Here is a 17,473-nt window from a genome sequence, read left to right as displayed (position 1 = left end):
AATTTGGAGTGAAACGAAATGAGGAGATATAGTGTACCAGATATTACATTGAAACGAAAAATTCCAATCGGAACGGAACGAAATTTAAAACGATGCTCCATACACTAGTTTCATGAGCCGCATCACATGTGATTAATATGGAAGTAAGATGAGATGAGATGATTTGCGAATAATAGTAAGATAATTAGTTGAAATTATATAAGATGAGATGAAATGAGGTTTGATTTCAGTTATGTATCCAAACGGGCCGTCAAATTAAAAACAAAAGACTCCTGACACTAGTTTCATCTCATTTCTCTTATGAAAATACTAAATTCCATCTCAACCCGCCGCACACCCTCTAGACCTTTGCACCCCCTCCTGATCGCAGCACGCACGGTACACGACCTCCAGATCGACGCACCCCCTCCACAAAGCTATTCCAGATAGAACAGGATATGCAGTTCCTCAATTTCTCTGAGCTATCAAAAATGACGATGAAAAGATACTCATGAAGTTCCCACATCATCATAATACAAAGCAGCTAAGGAGTGGTTTGGATTCAGAGATGAGTTGAGATGGTTTGTGAATAGTATAATAAAAGTTGAATTATTTATTATATTTTGTGTGAGAATTTAGAAAAGTTGTTTTGAGATTTGAAAAAATTAAATTGTTTATTATATTTTGTATGGGAATTTGAGAAAATTGTAATGATGAAATGAGATGAGTTGAAATGAGTTGAAGTGAGTTTTGAATACAGTAATCAAATGAACCTACTACCAGTAAAATTCCTTCCATGCTGGTCCTTATCCCTTCATTCATATAGCTGCAACCAAGAATCATCGACAAGAATCACTTCTACCCATTTCCACTATGGTAGTTAAGTGATATTTTTCACGAACGCATTGATCCAAAATCAAAACTTCTTCACTAATATCCCTCGTTCCATGATTTAGAGCTTCTACTTCATTAGCTGGACCAGTTACTTCGACAAATTTCAACATTTTCCCATTTTTTAAAATTTCATTAATGCATTCTAAAAAAGTGGAAACGTGTTTTTTCTTCCTTTTTTTTTTTTTTCATTTTTCATTTCACAATTCGTTACGTTCCCAAGCAAAATAAAAATAAGAAAGGGCTAGATTTTGGATTCGAGCTCCTTCATCGAACCAATTCCACCGCAACTAAACGAATTCCAAGTAAAAAAATCTTTTTTTTTTTTAAGAAATCATAAAGAAAGAAGAATCTGAAAGAGTAAAGAAAAGAGTTTTCTAATTTCTTTGTTGTTTCGTTCAGTTCATTAACCAAATATGGGGTAGCAAAGGTTTTTATAGGCATTGACGAAATAGAGAGAGATAGAAGAAATTACTTGACTTTCATGCGAGCAAGGCGATCGGCGACGAAGTGTTCTTCTCCATCTTAGTTTCTGGGAGTTACGCAGTGTTGTGCGGTTTATGGTAACGCAAATGGGAGGGCTACGTGGAACACGCCTATTGGAGGCTATTATTTAGGGGAGAACACCAGGACAGAAAAGAAGTTATTCTCAAAAAAAAAAAAAAAAAATTGCCACGTGCGGTAATCCCTTCAAATGCTCGGGGCCCCGGGGGTTTGGAATGACAAGATGTGTCATATTTCGAGTGATTGATTAAAAATCATAAAATTCAAAATAAAGAGCTGTATTACTCGAGGGGTTAAAGTATCAAAGACCTTGATATGAAAAAAAAAAAAAAAACACTTTTGAGGAGAACATTGTCTCTCAAGCCTGATCGGCTCAACTGATTTATATGTTCATAATTTTCTGTATTCATCTAACCATTGACGTAGAAAAGAATTGCTATTGCTGGAACTTCCAAGGCTATTTGAAACTTTGTTGATTTAAATTATATATACTCAGTAAAAGATTAGTTAATATATGGTGGTTCCATGCACATTGAAGTCCAATCCCGTTCTGTTGACTCTTCAGACCAGAGGAAACAAATACAGCAGAGCCCTGCAGCTGTGGCTTTCAAGACAATTTAAAACACGCGATAATTCAAAAAACAAATACTCCCCAACAAAATTAACGACCGGATCAGCCTTGTAAGCAACTATTCTTAACTTATCACGTAATGATCGTTAATTTAATAGCAAATCAGACTTGTTATAAAAAATAAAAAAAAGCAAATCAGACAACATCCAATTCACTGGGAAAACAGCCCAAATATATTGGTTTTCAGTGTATGGAAGCCTACAAAATATAGCACGGACGTTATTTACCAGAAAAGCTCTTACGTTTGAATCGCATGTTGCAACATGTTTATTTTCGAGCAGTCTATGATAGAAATTGTAGGATGTGTAGAAAGTTGTGGTTCTGTCTGTGCAAAATAAATGCAGCTCAGTTACACAATAGACTAGCAGTCAAAACCCTCTACAGTCCACAGGAACTGTAGCATCCCTGATCTCTCCACCGCGAACAGCTCGATTTTGATATTCATGCTAAAAGACCAGTGACCACAAAAATACAGTAAGGGGTAGATATGCAGAAACAGATCTTTTGGTTCTCTATATAGTTATAGTATCGACCAGCAGGAGCAGCACAAAGATGCATGAAATTGATGGCCTATCCCCCTTCACCATTCTAGCAATCTCTTGCGTTTATACAAGGCAATAGCAAAGAAATATAACAATATGCTTCCAGCAGTGCTTCCCCCAATAGTCCACATGAACTTTTTTGGCCCTAATACCTGATCCTTGAACAACTCTATTCTGATGTTCATTCCCATAATGCCAGCCACAACAACAAAGGAACTCAGCACAAGAGTTGCTGTCGATAACATGACCCCCATTTGCAGGAGATGGTTCTGTTTGTCGTCCAGCATTCTGTTGATGTAGTCCTCTGTGTCGTCTACGTACTCCCTCATCTTCCAAGAGACAACCACCAGATCAAAAGAATGAGGTATGCTAACAATGGAAAAGTCAATCGAGTGCATGCTTGAAAAAAAAGAAAACCACAACAGAGATTTGTTTTTAGAGAAATACCAAATTCTTTTGCCACGAGAACAATTGTTTTTGAACTATGTTGGTGCCTATTGTTAGGGAAATCAACACAGCGGAAAGAAAAAAAGCGAAAATAAAATAGTACACACACGCACTTAGTGACACCAAGAATTTAATGTGGTTCGGCAACTGCCTATATCTACAAAAAGGAGCTTCACTAATAAATAGTGGAACACAAGAAAATATAGTTGAGGAGGAGAATCACACTCCACTCAACTTAACTCTCTTCTTTTCTCTTAGAGCTCTCCAAGCTCTCTCTCTTTTCTTTTCTTTTTGGGTGTATCTGAAGCTCTCGCATGGAGCTTCAATTTATAGGCGAGGATCAGTACCGCCTACATGTGTGAATGCATTTATTTGCATTCATTATGTAACTGCAAATACAGTTACTTCTTGAGCGCTGGGAGCTAAGCGCTGAGCAATCAACAATGACTGCTCAGGGCATGGACTCAACAATTCTCCTCCTCCATGCCCATTTACTTAGATGCTATTCATTCTAGCTATGTCTCTGCATAGCTCAAGCTTCTCACTTATAACCACCTTCGTCAGCATGTCTGCTGGATTATCATTCGTATGGATCTTCACAAGTTTCAACAACTGTTGTTCCATCGCTTCGCGTATCCAGTGATAGCGGATATCAATATGCTTGGTGCGGGAATAATACATTGAATTCTTGCTCAAGTCTAGAGCACATTGACTATAACAATGTACCTTGTAGTCTTCTTGACTAACCCCTAGTTCTTAGAGAAAACGCTTCATTCACAACATTTCTTTCCCAGCTTCCGTTGCGGCAATGTACTCTGCCTCTGTTGTAGATAAAGCAACACACTTCTGCAATTTGGATTGCCAAAAGACAGCTCCTCCTGCAAAGGTAAAGAGAAATCCCGAAGTAGATTTTCTGCTATCCAAATCTCCTGCCATATCTGAATCTGTATAGCCTTCCAAAATTGGTTTAGCTCCCCCAAAACACAAGCACATCTTTGATGTACCTTTTAGATACCTGAGAATCCACTTGACTGCTTCCCAATGATCCTTTCCTGGATTTGAAATGAATATGCTCATCATGCCTATAACATGAACAATATCTGGTCTGGTACAAACCATTGCATACATCAGGCTTCCTACTGCTGAAGAGTAGGGGACTGCTTCCATTTCTTCAATCTCTTTCTTTGAAGCAATGTTTTGAATACCGTACCGGACACCGTACCGGTCAAGGCACTGGAACGAAATATTTCGGTACCGGTACCGTTTCGGGATAGCGTTTCGGGATAACGTTTCGGGATAGTCGATCTATAAATAAATTATATATATAAATATATATAAAAATTATATTCTAAAATAATAGTCTATATATAAATAAATTATATACAAATACATATATATATAAATTATAAATAGTCTAGTCTGAATTGAGGGTTAAAAAATAAGCTTGTAGTTTGAAAAAACGAAAAAAAAAAAAAAAAAAAAAAAAAAAAACACAGGCCTAAATTTAGGCCGGTATGACCGGTACCGGCCGGTATTTTGGCCGGTACGGAACAGGTATAGTACCTGTACCGGCCGGACGGCCGAAACGAAAAATTTCGGCCGTACCGGCCGGTACGGTACGAAATTAAAAACTTTTCTTTGAAGAAGGACACGAGCTCTTACTCGACTTGAAGTGGTTAGCAAGTGGAGTATTGACTAGCTTAGCATCTCCCATGTTGAAACGTCTGATGACCCGTTCAACATATTTTTGTTGTGATAACCACACCCTTTTGGCTTTCCTATCACGAACAATCTTGATGCCCAAAATTTGTTGTGCTCGGTCTAAGTCCTTCATGTCAAAGGACTTGGATAGTTCATTCTTTAGTTTGTTAATCATGGACTTATCCTCACCAATGATTAACATATCATCAACGTAAAGAAGGAGTACAACAAACTTGTCATCCTGGAATCTTCGAACATAGACACACTGATCTGCAACAAGTCTCTTGTAACCATGACTCAACATGAATGAGTCGAACTTCTTGTACCATTACCTCGTCGCTTGCTTGAGGCCATAGAGACTCTTTTTTAGCTTGCAGACTAAGTGATCTTTTCCTGGAGCTTCAAACCCTTCTGGTTGCTCTATATAGATTTCCTTCTCCAAATTTCAATGGAGAAAGGCTGTCTTCACATCCATCTGTTCGAGTTCCAAATTCAAGCTGGCTACCAATCTGAGTATGACTCGGATTAACATCATTTTCACCACCGGAGAAAATATCTCGCCAAAGTCGATTCCCTTCTTCTGCTGGAATACTTTGACAACCAATCTAGTTTTGTGCTTTATCAGTTTTCCTTGGCCATCTTTCTTCAGCTTAAACACCCATTTGTTCTTTAGGGCTTTCTTTCCTTCAGGAAGTTTCACCAACTCATAGATCTGATTTTTCTACAAAGAACTCATCTCTTCTTGCATTCCTGCACCCATAGGCTTCTATCAGCATGAGTTTGAACTTCCTAGAAGCTCTCTGGCTCCCCCTCATCAGTAAGCAGAATATAGTCTGATTCCAGATATCTTCTCGACGGAATCATTAGGCGGCCTCTTGCCAATCTTCTTGGTTGAGCTTCATCAACCAAAGGAAGTTATCACCATCTAACCCTTGTGGTGGTACACCAGCTTCTGGTGGAGAGGGTTCTTGCTCCCCATGCTCGACACTCTGAGCTTCTTCTTCTGCTTCTGGATCTCGATCCTGCATATCCTCATTATCTATGGCGAACTGTAATGGTACAGAATCTGGAGTATATGAACTAAGTTTTACTGATATCGAGGAAGCTTCAGTTTCTATATGCTGGTTTTCATGGAACACAATGTCCCTACTTCTGATAATTCTCTTTGTCACTGGATCCCATAACTTGTATTCGAATTCTTCATCCCATATCCGACAAAGATACATGGAGTTGACTTGACATCGAGCTTCTGTCTCAGCTCCTTGGATACGTGTGCAAAGGCTTTGCACCCAAACACTCTTAGGTGAGAGTAAGAGACATTTTTTCCAGACCAAACCTTCTCAGGAATTTCAAATCCCAATGGTGCAAAAGGTGATCTGTTGATCAGGTAACAGGCAGCACGAACAGCTTCACCCCAGAATGACTTTGGTAACTTAGCCATACTGAGCATGGATCTTGTTCTCTCCATGATGGTCCGATTCATTCTTTCGGCTACACCATTGTGCTGAGGGGTATATGGGACCGTCTTCTCAAGTCGAATACCGCGATCAGCGCAGTATGCAGCGAACCTTTTGGAAATATATTCTCCTCCATTATCCGTTCACAGGCACTTCAACTTAGCATCATCAATGAATGTCACGAAGTATCTGTTACCTCCCAATGACTCTTCTTCCATGGGACCACATACATTAGAGTGTACCAGACTCAACAACTCTGATCTTCTCTTCGTAGAGGAATTAAACGAGACTCTGCGTTGTTTGCCAAACAAACAGTACTTACAAGGGTTTAACGCTATTCCTTTGGCAACTTTGATGAGTGCCTTCTTCATAAGCGTATCCAACCCTTTCTCACCCATGTGTCCGAGTCTCTTGTGCCACAGATTTGGTGATGCCTCATCTTCCACTGTATTGAGGCTATCAGAACCGATCTTCACATGGGTCTTGTACAACGTACTGCAAATATGTCCTCGGGTGGCAACTAGGGCACCTTGTGACAGCTTCCAAGTGCCTTTGCTGAAGTAGCTGTCATAGCCCTGTCGATCAAGAGCTGTCCCGAAAATCAGGTTGATCCGAAGGTCAGGAATGTGTCGAACATCTTTCAACACCATGGTGCAACTAATATTGGTTTTTATCTGCACTTCGCCAACTCCCACGATCTTCGAGGAACTGGAGTTCCCCTTCCTTACAGAACCAAAGTCTCCTGCTTTGTACGTAATGAAAAATTCACTATGGGAAGTGGCGTGGTATGATGCTGTTGTGTCTACCACCCACTCAACATCGTGGCTTGCAATGTGCAGACACGTCTCGTCACTGGTGGAGAGTATTGCCACATCTCCCGAAAGAGTGACAAGGGTTTCACCATCTTCTTCCTTCAACTTACTGCTTTGACCTTGCTCATTTAAAAACTTACGGCAGTGTTTCCTCATGTGGCCTTCTTTGCCACAATGGTAACACTTCATGTTACCCGTCTACTAGTTTCTGCTACTGCTGGACCTTCTACATGGCTGAGACTTCTCTTTGTTTCTGCCTCCACTCCTCCCTCTATCATTACCTCTAGGCCTTTCTCTACTCTCGGTGACAACCGCATGAGATTGATTCATGCTCGTCTCTTTTCGTCTGGCCTACTTGTTGAACAAGGCATCATTAACCATCGTCTTGGTAAGTTTACCATCTGGAGTAGAGTTACTTAGGGAGACCACCAGCGTCTCCCAACTGTCTGGTAATGAACTGAGAAGTAGCAGGGCTTGTTCTTCATTGCCAAGATTCAACTTGACGGTCCCGAGCTGGTTAACTAGGTTTTGAAACTCACTAGTGTGCTCGGCAACATGATTTACAATATATTAAAATAGTTAAAAATTTAGATCTGAAAAAGAACAAACAATAATTCAGATCAGGGTGTTTTGCATACCTTAACCGTAGCATAAAGTCATATGGTAATTATTCTTGGTGAAGCTCATTGTGTACCTGCCATGATTTTTAAAACTAAAAAAAAAAAAATAGTTCTTCAGGCCAGTGAGATCATCCTAGCTAGAATTTCATACAGGCATGCAAGAAAACTGAATAAAATTTGACAATACAGCTAGGCTAGAGATCATGACTTCGATCAATTTGAAAACTTAACGAGGTACCAACCCGGCAACTTAACCCTCCACAAACCACGGCTCCCAACCACTTTCGAGGGTCATATTCAGAGTTCTTATCCATCCATTGTAGGGTGCCAATATATGAAACAGACAGGTCTTGGTCTCCACTGTGAGACGGAGGGCGGGGGAGGGGAATCATTAGAATATTAATTAATCGAGTTAAAAAATATAATGCACCGTATTAACAAATATGATTGAAGATAACAAAATTTAAGATGAAGAGCAGTACGTGGTATTATTCATTTGATATATTTTTCACCGCACACTCAAATATATCGAAAAAAAAAAAAAGAGAGAAATATGAAGTGATGCGCTCTCACTTGTAAATCAGAGATCGGTAACCTGTCTGCTCTGTGAAATTACGATGGTAATCAACGGTACTTATAACATTATATGTGTAGGACATGGTCCTATTACATCTCACCCAGTTCTTGATGGTTACCTGAGAGTCATCATATATAGCAGAGTTAGGAACTAATAACAGTAGTGGTCGGCAGTCTATATATATATATATATATATATATATACACGTACGTACCTTCCGTATGTGAAGCGCATTTTGTACATTTTCATCATTAGCCCAAATGTAAGAAAGCACGTAACTATAACTCTGTAAGTAAATGAAGAATTAAGCTATATAGTTTACAATATCATGATCATTTCGTACCATAAATATTAATATATATCAGTTTATGTATATAGAGTACGATAGAGAAAGCTGCAGGGGGAAGAAAAGCAGATGATTAGGTTACCCGGCACCATAATGCAGGGGGTGGTTTAGACCATGAAAGGAGCTGTAAAACATTCCTCTGATTTTCTTCCATAATTGCTTGATGCGGCCATTCTATTCCTTTCCGATTTTGTTACCTGCAAGAAAGTTTGATAGTTGAAATTAATTAACTGCATGGCATGTTAATTTGGAGCTAAAATAGGATACCAAGTTTCATGATTTGGAAATAAGTCTTTAATTTTGCTCAATTTTGGTACTGAAAAGAGTAGTGAAATGGATACAATTAAACGAACATGGCCAGAAAAAAGTGCAATTGGGGCGTGTTTGGAAGTCAAGTCAATTCTGATCTTACGCTTAATTTCTCTGGAACCAAATTGGATTGAAAGAGACCAAATTAACTGGGTCCATAAATTATTACCATTATATATTTCTTCAACGATGATTGGAACGACAATGCCTGAATAAGAATCACCACCTACGTAAAGTGCATTTGACTGGAATTGTGGGTGATTTATCAGCCACTGTTTCACAAATCGAAAAATAAAAGTTAAAACACAGCGCGCGCGCGCTCTTTGTTAGATACATATATAAATAATTATATGATAATTTTTTTTGTGGACTTTCTAAGGAATTAATTAAATCTTTGTCAAGATAGTATATATTTACTTGGGAGTAGGAAAACTGAGTGATCTCTAGTCGAATAATATATTTATATTTTCACTCACCTTCCGCAGGAACTGATAGGTTTGTGCCGCTGAGATTTTCTCGGTGATACTGTAACCTTGAGAGAGGTTCTTGGAGAATCCCGAGCCAACGGGAGATCTAAGAATATAATGCTGGCAACCTGAAGGATATTAAATCATGACCGTCTAATTAATTAATTGCTTATGATATATTTATGGTATAGGAGGGAGGGCGAGATGATGACATGCATACCTGTGTCCGGCCATGAATATGGCTTCAACAAAAGGGTTGGTAGATTCCCGTCGAAATCTTCCTAATTGAATTAAAGTTTCCATTCCAAACGGACGTACGTGCGGATTATATATATATATATTATTCTCATAGGCATTGGGAAACAAAAACACACACAAATCAAGCATCGATCGGATTATAGAATATTTCTTGCCCAGTTTCAAGTTTGAAAGGCAGTTTTCCGGGAAATCCTGGTAGAGTCTCCACAACTGACTGGGAGCCAGCCATGCACATTAGGACAATCAGAAACACCAGCACAAAAACCAGAGTGATGGAAGCCATGGATGATGAGGTACTGGACTGAACGCGTTGCCGATATCCTGCCATATCTAAAACAAAGCTCGATTTGTATTCCCCAATGGATGAAAAACTTATTTATGTCAAATTAAATGAAATATCAATAGTTGCAGGATGGATGTACACGATCTCAGCTACCCATATTAAATGAAGGACAATGCTAGGGAGCTCCGACTCTTTATGTGTATTTGTTTTTTGTTTTTTTTTTTTTTTTATATAGATTTTTTTAACATTTTCAAATATTTTTAAAAAATAAAAAAAAATTCACAGCATCATTAAAAAATATTTTCTTAATCACGAAGTAAAAAAAAAAAAAAAATATTAGTCTTCACATTGGAGCTAATAAAAAAAATATTAATCATTAAAAAACACTTTTTTTTTTTAAAGAAAAGCCGATAGCCACACACATAACGGCCCCGTCTCAAGTTTATTAATTAACTCTCATTTGTGATGGAGGAAGATCGTGGTAACATCATTACACTTGAATAAACCAGCATCTAACAAGCCTAAAGCAAAAAAAAAAAATGAACCAAACTTGAATAAAACCAGCTGACGCTCTTATTCTGAATCAAACCTGAATAAAAAATGAACTAACCCAAATCATTAAAAAACACATTAAAAAACACTTCATTAATGAAGTGTTTTTTAATGATGTTATGATTTTTTTTTATTTTTTAAAAATATTTAAAAGTGTTAAAAAAATCTATGTAAAGAAAAAAAAAAAAAACTCACACACACACATAAAAGAGCCAGCAAAAGTCCCCAGCGGTAGCTCAAGCATTTTCTTTAAATGAAATATTAGTAGTTTGGTCCGGTACCGGTTTTATTTTTCTTAAAACCGGTCAAAATCGATCCGGTCTTGGTTTTTCTTTTTCTAAAACCGGTCGGTTCATATATATATATTATAATTTTTTATATTGTGTATAATTTTTATATATAATATATAATTATATATAAAATGGTTTTGTATTATATGATAAATTACTAATTAATATAATATTAAATTTTAAAATCTTATATCACTATAGTCTATAATATAATTATAATATACTACAATATATTATCACTATAGTATTATATACTATAATATATTATTATATATATTATATAATATAGTATATAGTATATTAAAACCGGATCGAACTGGATCGGAATCGGTAAAACCGAAAGTACCGGTTTAGAGGGGTAACAGGTGCAGAATTGGTTCTTGAAAATGCAAAAGGTGCATACTGGTTCAGTCCCAAATTTTGTACAAAACAAGACCAAACCGGATCGATTACACCCTTATGTATGAGTATGTATGGGATGTTCTTAAATTTCTGCCAAATATAATGCATCTTCAAATTTAAACCCCTTTGGTTAATTAATCGGACTCGGAGTACTCCGTTCACATTTCTTAAAAATTCATAGGTTTGTGCCCTTGATGATGTGTCGCTGACGTTGTATGCCTCCCAAGTTGTTGCATATGAGAATCCAGTAGCTAGCTAGCGATAGGTGCATCCAAAAATATTATGTTGGCAACCTAAAAGATCATCGACCCAATTACTAGTTCAATCATAAAATGTTACGTATTAGTTTAAACTTGACCCAACAAATTAATAATTAAATCTCTTACATACTTTTGTTCACGAGTAGGAGTTCAATTTCAATGTTGGTTTGTTCCCACTAGAATTTGCATAGTTAAAAGATAAAGGACCTATCCAAGAATCATGTCAAATTATAGAGTTATTATAATAATTAAGGTCGGTTAATAAAAATAGCTAGGAGCCCACCACATCATCCCAGGTGTGTAAATTCTACGGTCCATTTAAAAAGTAGGCTTGAAATCCACATGAAGAAACTTTCTTTTCATTTTGTACCATGTACTACATTTTATTGAGACGACACATCTTAAGATTGTATCATGTACTACATTTATTGAGTATTCATATATGTTAACTCAAAAAATGCAAAAGATACTAAAGAGTCCACTACTTCTTTGTGTGTATATATATATTTCTTTTGTCGAAATATTCAAATTTGGATATTATACTAGTAATTGTATACATACGGATTAGTTAATATTCCAAGTTTCTCTATTACTTTAAAATAATATTTTACTATTAAATAATTAAAGAAAATGATAAGAAATATGGGAGAAATATATGAATATACCAATTTCATATGGGTAGTGATAGGGTTACTACTCATATCATTATTCATATACAAAAAGAGTAGTAGATGTGTAGTAGTAGAGTAGCAACCCTATCATTATTCATTTTATATACAAGGGCAGAAAGACTAGAACAACCGGGACCACCGATGAGCCAGAGCACCAGAGGATCATCCTTAGGACTCCTTTCAGACTTGATGATGTAGTAAAATAACTCTCCAACGCCAATGTACCTTTGAAATTCGTTGAATATAAATAAATTAAAACCAGAAAAAGTAGTACAATATATTTAGTTAGTGTTTTAATTACATGATAATCATATATATATGGCATAATTAGCTATATATATATATATATATATATCATGTGTGTGTGTGTGGACACTGACCCAGTTTCGAGATTGAAGGGAAGCTCGCCAGTAAAACCAGGAAGAGTGTTGATGATGGACTGTGATGCAAGCAGCAAGTTGGAGATAAGAATTAGCAATAGCACAACCACTACGGACGGCCACCACATTGTGCTCAGAGTAATATTGTAGCTGCTGCTAGTAGAATTCATGAGCAGCTAGCTAGGACGTCAATTCATGACATGTAGGTCGGTGGTGAAGGTGTCTGGCCTGCACATAAATCTGTACTATGAAGAGATCGAAGGTTATTGTCTTGACAGGTAGGTTTAACTGTTAGCTGCATTGGCCTCGTAATTGGTCATGAATTAGCTGTATGCAGAATTTTCAGCCAGTTAATAAAGAGGATTTTTGGTCCAATATGTATAAAATATTATCACGAAATTCGAATTTGATTTTTTTGGTCCATCTCATATGCCAATTTTGCCAGGGATAACCGAGATGTGCAAGCGGGATTACCAGTTGTAAAAAAAACAAAAGACAAAAAAGTAAAAAAGAAAAATGTTGGAAGTAAAGCAGAACGGGATTTTTCTTCTTCGGGCGAGTAGCAAAACAAAATTTTCTTCTTTCTTCATATGAGAAAGACCACATTTCAAATGTAAAGTAGAGCACACATTTTATTTTTGTCTCAAATCTTTCGCCTTTAGGACCTCTGTCTTTTCTCTTTCTTCTTCCGATTCTACATTCCTGATTTTGGTTTTCTTTTCTTGAAAAAGTGCGAGAAAATTAAAAAGGCAGTTAGATAAGGATATATCTTTCTTTGATTATCTTATCTGGGCTAGTTCTATAATTTTTGTAAGGTTTTTTTTTTTTGGATTTCCCCTTTATTTCCGCACCATTTTTGGTTGATCGATCAATCACAAGATTGGGTTCTGATTGTTATGTTTGACATCTCTGTCATGTTTTTGGGTTTATTTGTAAAGCAAAATTTCAAGTTTTTTTTTTTAATGCTATTTTAGCTCTATACCCAGATGGTTATGAGTATGAAATCTGTTTTTTTTTTTTCCTTAATTTTTCTTGCTTTTAATTCTCGTCTTAATATGCCTTTTGATTTTTCAAATCATTTTGATGAAGAGCTATTTTTTTTTTCTTTTTCATTCTTCACATTGTGTCTTACTTTTATTTGTAGGATGTTGGTTTAGTGCGTAGGTTATGCGTTAACACCAAAATTTGAAACAGAAGAAAGAAAAATGATAACTGAAGTTTTTTTTAGAATGCTTTTGTGCGTGCCTATTTGCAATCTTGAAACTTCCACGGGGTTTGTTCTTTTTTTCATTGAATTAAGTGTTTACCCTTGTGGGTGTATGTTTATACGGAGAGGGAGAGGAAAGCGAAATGGAGAGGGAGAGGTTGGTTGGAGGAGAAAAGGGAGGGAGTGAAATTGGAGAGGGATCGAGGCAAGGATAGGAGAACGAGAGGGAGATGGAGATGGAGATGGAAAGGAAGGGATTACAACCGACGAAATTTTGAGGGACAGAGAGAGAGAGAATAAAATGGAGAGAGAGGGGGAGGGGAATAAAATATTTACAAGTAGTCCATAGAGAAAATAAACAGAATAGAGTAGTTAATGACAAAGGTTAAGGAGTACTTGCAAGATCCAAAAAAAAACAAACCAAACAAATGTTTAGGATGTTGAACTAGAGAAGAGAAGCATATTGTGTTTTCCAAAATTTCGAAAGAGGTGAAGCGATTTGTTAAAGTATCACTTTCCATATAACACATGTTTGAGACTAAAAAATATGCTAGAACTATAAAATCAAAATGTCAAGTCTTTTTTTTTTTTTATAATAAACTGATCTCATTAATCAAACCAACCACATACAAGATGAACCAGTATTACAAAGGAAAAGACAGGATCAATGCCTCATTTCCTCAGCAACCACCTGAAGGATACAAGGGGGGCATATTTCGATGTCATAAAGATCTTCAGTGCATTCAAGGGCCGCTTGGGCAAGCTTTTGAGCTGCCATGTTAGCCTCCCGATATACATGAGAGATAGACCAATCAGCAGCTGGGATTAGAACAGCTTTGGCATCTGATATGAGGCAACCACCTAAGCTCCAGTTAGGACAACCTTGGATCACTTGGTCCACGACCTGTTTTGAATCTCCCTCCAAATAGAATTGCCTTATTCCAATTTCCATACAAAAAACACATGCCAAAACAAGCCCATATGCTTCAGCATCAAAGGCACTGCCTCTCAAAGGTCTGTTAGCACGAAATGCACCTATCACCAGCCCTTGATGATCTCTTATTAGGACACCAATGCCAATCTTTCCTAGCCTCGATTGCACAGCTGCATCCCAATTCACTTTAAAACCACCTACTACAGGCTTTGTCCATCTGTGAACTCTTGCCATGTTCTCATAGTTAGCATCAACCTCCTTCTGGAAAGCCTCTTCATGCAGAGACAATTCTGCCCTGGCCTGGCCAATGACTTCTTGAGGGTGTTTAAAAATTTTCCCATGTAAGACATCATTTCTTCTCGCCCATATCACTCTCATTGTAGTAGCCACCTCATTTAAATCCCCTGGTTCAAGCTTGCCAATCAATTCTGCCCAGATATTAAAACCAAGTCACTGTGAAAAGAAAATTTTTGCACTTTCTTTGGGCCTTGACACCAAACATCTTGGGCACTGCTGCATCCCCATAAAGCATGGCTAGAGGTTTCAGATTCCCTTTTGCATATCAAACAAATGCTATCCTTTACCACCTTTCTTCTTTTCAGGTTAGCCATAGTGGGCAAGGCTTCACTGCATGCCCTCCAGATAAAATGTCAAGTCTTAAACCATGAGTTAACACCACAAGAAAAGAATCTAATTCAACAATAAGCTTATATATGAAAAACCCTAAATTTAATCAACAAATACTTTTTTTTTTTTAATAAAATATGGAGGACAGTCCTCCTTGTTATTAATCTCAAACACTTGCAACCTATAGGTATTTCTCCAATTATTACATAATAATTAGAAAAACGAGCTCACTCTAATGAGAAATGAGCCATTTGATCATAATTTGGAGCTACAACTCTCACTATAAAAAGTAATAAGCATTGCAATACAATTGGTCTTTAGTGACGGTTGGGAAATTGTGACAGTCCCCAAACCGTCACTAAAAGGCATTTTTTGTGATTGTTTCTGGAAGCCATCACTAAAGACAGATGAGGTTTTTTTAATGTTCTAACGTATGGGAAATTTACGTTCGAACATTGTGGCAACTTACGTGCAAACGTGAAATGTTTTGGTGCCAACGTTCGAACGTTAGTAATTAACGTTCGAATGTGAAATGTTTTGCGCCAACGTTCAACCGTTAATTACTAACGTTCGAACGTTAATTGTAAATTTAAATTAAACATGACTCTAATTTAAAAATTATGTGATTTTTATAATGTATAATTTGTGAACAAGTCTAAAAAATTGATTGTATATATTTATATATACACAATTTGTAATATGTAAATATATATTTATGTTTATATATATTTGAAGTGCAGTGATTTACTATTAAAGTTGGAAAATATAACATTAAAGAAGATTGAGAATTGAAATTAATATATTAACCATAGAAATATTAAATAAGATTTTTCTTTACATATATTAAAAACAAAATACAAAATATGATCGAATTTCGTAGACAACATTCAGATGATAGCGTTGTTCACGAATTCGAACTCCGTACCTCCTCAGTCAAGGTATCAACCTTGTCATTGAAGATACCTACACGATGGGAGATCTCGGCGACAGATGCCTCTATAGCCGCGAGCGATTGATCGATATGCGCAGTCAGCTGTGAGATCATCGCATCAACCCAAGCAGGCCGCGCATCTCCCGCAGATGTACGCAACGGCTGCTGACTACTACTCCTCACATGACCTGGCTCAGGCTGCGTCGGAGGAACTAGATCGTCTACAGGGGGTGGCTAGCGTCCCCTCGCCTGTCCAATGATACGTCGATGCATGGTCATGTCGAGGGGGCTCATTTGATCTTTGACCCGCTCCTCTGGCTGGGTTGGCACTCTCCATGCAAGTAATAGCCGGCTGATCAGGACACTGTATGAGAGATTATCCGTAGAGACGATGCTCGCCTCGTAACGGATCCTTTCAAAGATGTGCAGTGGCAAATCTATGGGATCTCCACGTGCCACTCGTATCAAAAATTGTGCCTGAAGCCAACTAAATATAGTTTTATGTGCCACAGGATCCACGTTTGTTGCAACAATAAGGTGCAACATGCGGAAGAAAGGTAGCAAATGGTTCTGGTTGAAGGCGTTCTTCCACTCGATCTGCATGTGGTCCCTCCCGGTGAGGATGTAGAAATCCTCGTCTCGGTCATCATTCCGAGCCTTGAGGCCAATATCCTCGGCCTCTGACTGGTCTGCATCTCTGGCTGATGCTGGCTCAAATGGGCGGCCAATAGATGATGTAGAAGTGCTTACATTCTCATGGGGTGTAACGTGTGCAAATGTCTCAACTCCTCGACGAATCCCGAGGTGCTCGCCGATGACATCTGGTGATATCTTAATGGAAACATCGCGTACAGTCACGGTGTGAAAGGATGCGTCCTAAGGCATGTCACACATCCCATATACAACTCCTAAACCATTAAGGGGTATACCTTCCCCCTCAATGTGCAGATAGTTCCCCAACCTCTACTGAGGAAAACATCTCTCAAGTTCATCTGCTCTCATATGAGTTCGTCGAACTCATTAATCAGGACCTCTCGCTTTACCATAACAGTACGAGCCCTGATACGAGCAATGTCCTGAGTGACTCATTCCCTCTCTCATTTCCTAGTATTCAAAGGATGAGTCATATCCTGAAAGTAGAAAAGGAAAAAAAATTATTTACATTGATGCATTATAGTATACCATATATATACTATATATGATATAGTATATATACTATATTATTATGTTTTTATCTAAAGTATTATGCTATCATACTATATATATATAATATAGTATATATACTACACTATAATATAGTATATAATGCAAAATTCAATAAGTAACAAAGAATATCTTGAATAACCAGGTTGTATGAAATAAGAAAATAGTGAGAAGAAGTTAGTATTTTTTTCA

The 17,473-nt window shown here is 37.4% G+C and overlaps 1 protein-coding gene and 1 pseudogene across 1 annotated transcript; both read right to left on the bottom strand.

Moving 5' to 3' along the window:
* Nucleotides 1-7,603: 7,603 nt before the first annotated feature.
* Nucleotides 7,604-12,522, bottom strand: LOC121240919 (annotated as a pseudogene).
* A 1,728-nt stretch (nucleotides 12,523-14,250) lies between these two features.
* On the bottom strand, nucleotides 14,251-14,898 carry LOC121240918. The gene has a single exon (XM_041138436.1). It carries the CDS (start codon nucleotides 14,896-14,898, stop codon nucleotides 14,251-14,253), a length of 648 nt encoding a protein of 215 aa, XP_040994370.1.
* Nucleotides 14,899-17,473: the final 2,575 nt, after the last annotated feature.

Source organism: Juglans microcarpa x Juglans regia, chromosome 7S (assembly GCF_004785595.1).
Source record: "Juglans microcarpa x Juglans regia isolate MS1-56 chromosome 7S, Jm3101_v1.0, whole genome shotgun sequence".
In the NCBI taxonomy this organism is placed as follows: domain Eukaryota; kingdom Viridiplantae; phylum Streptophyta; class Magnoliopsida; order Fagales; family Juglandaceae; genus Juglans; species Juglans microcarpa x Juglans regia.
The sequence above is the reverse complement of the archived record's forward strand: the minus strand, read 5'-3'. Positions and strand labels throughout refer to the sequence as shown.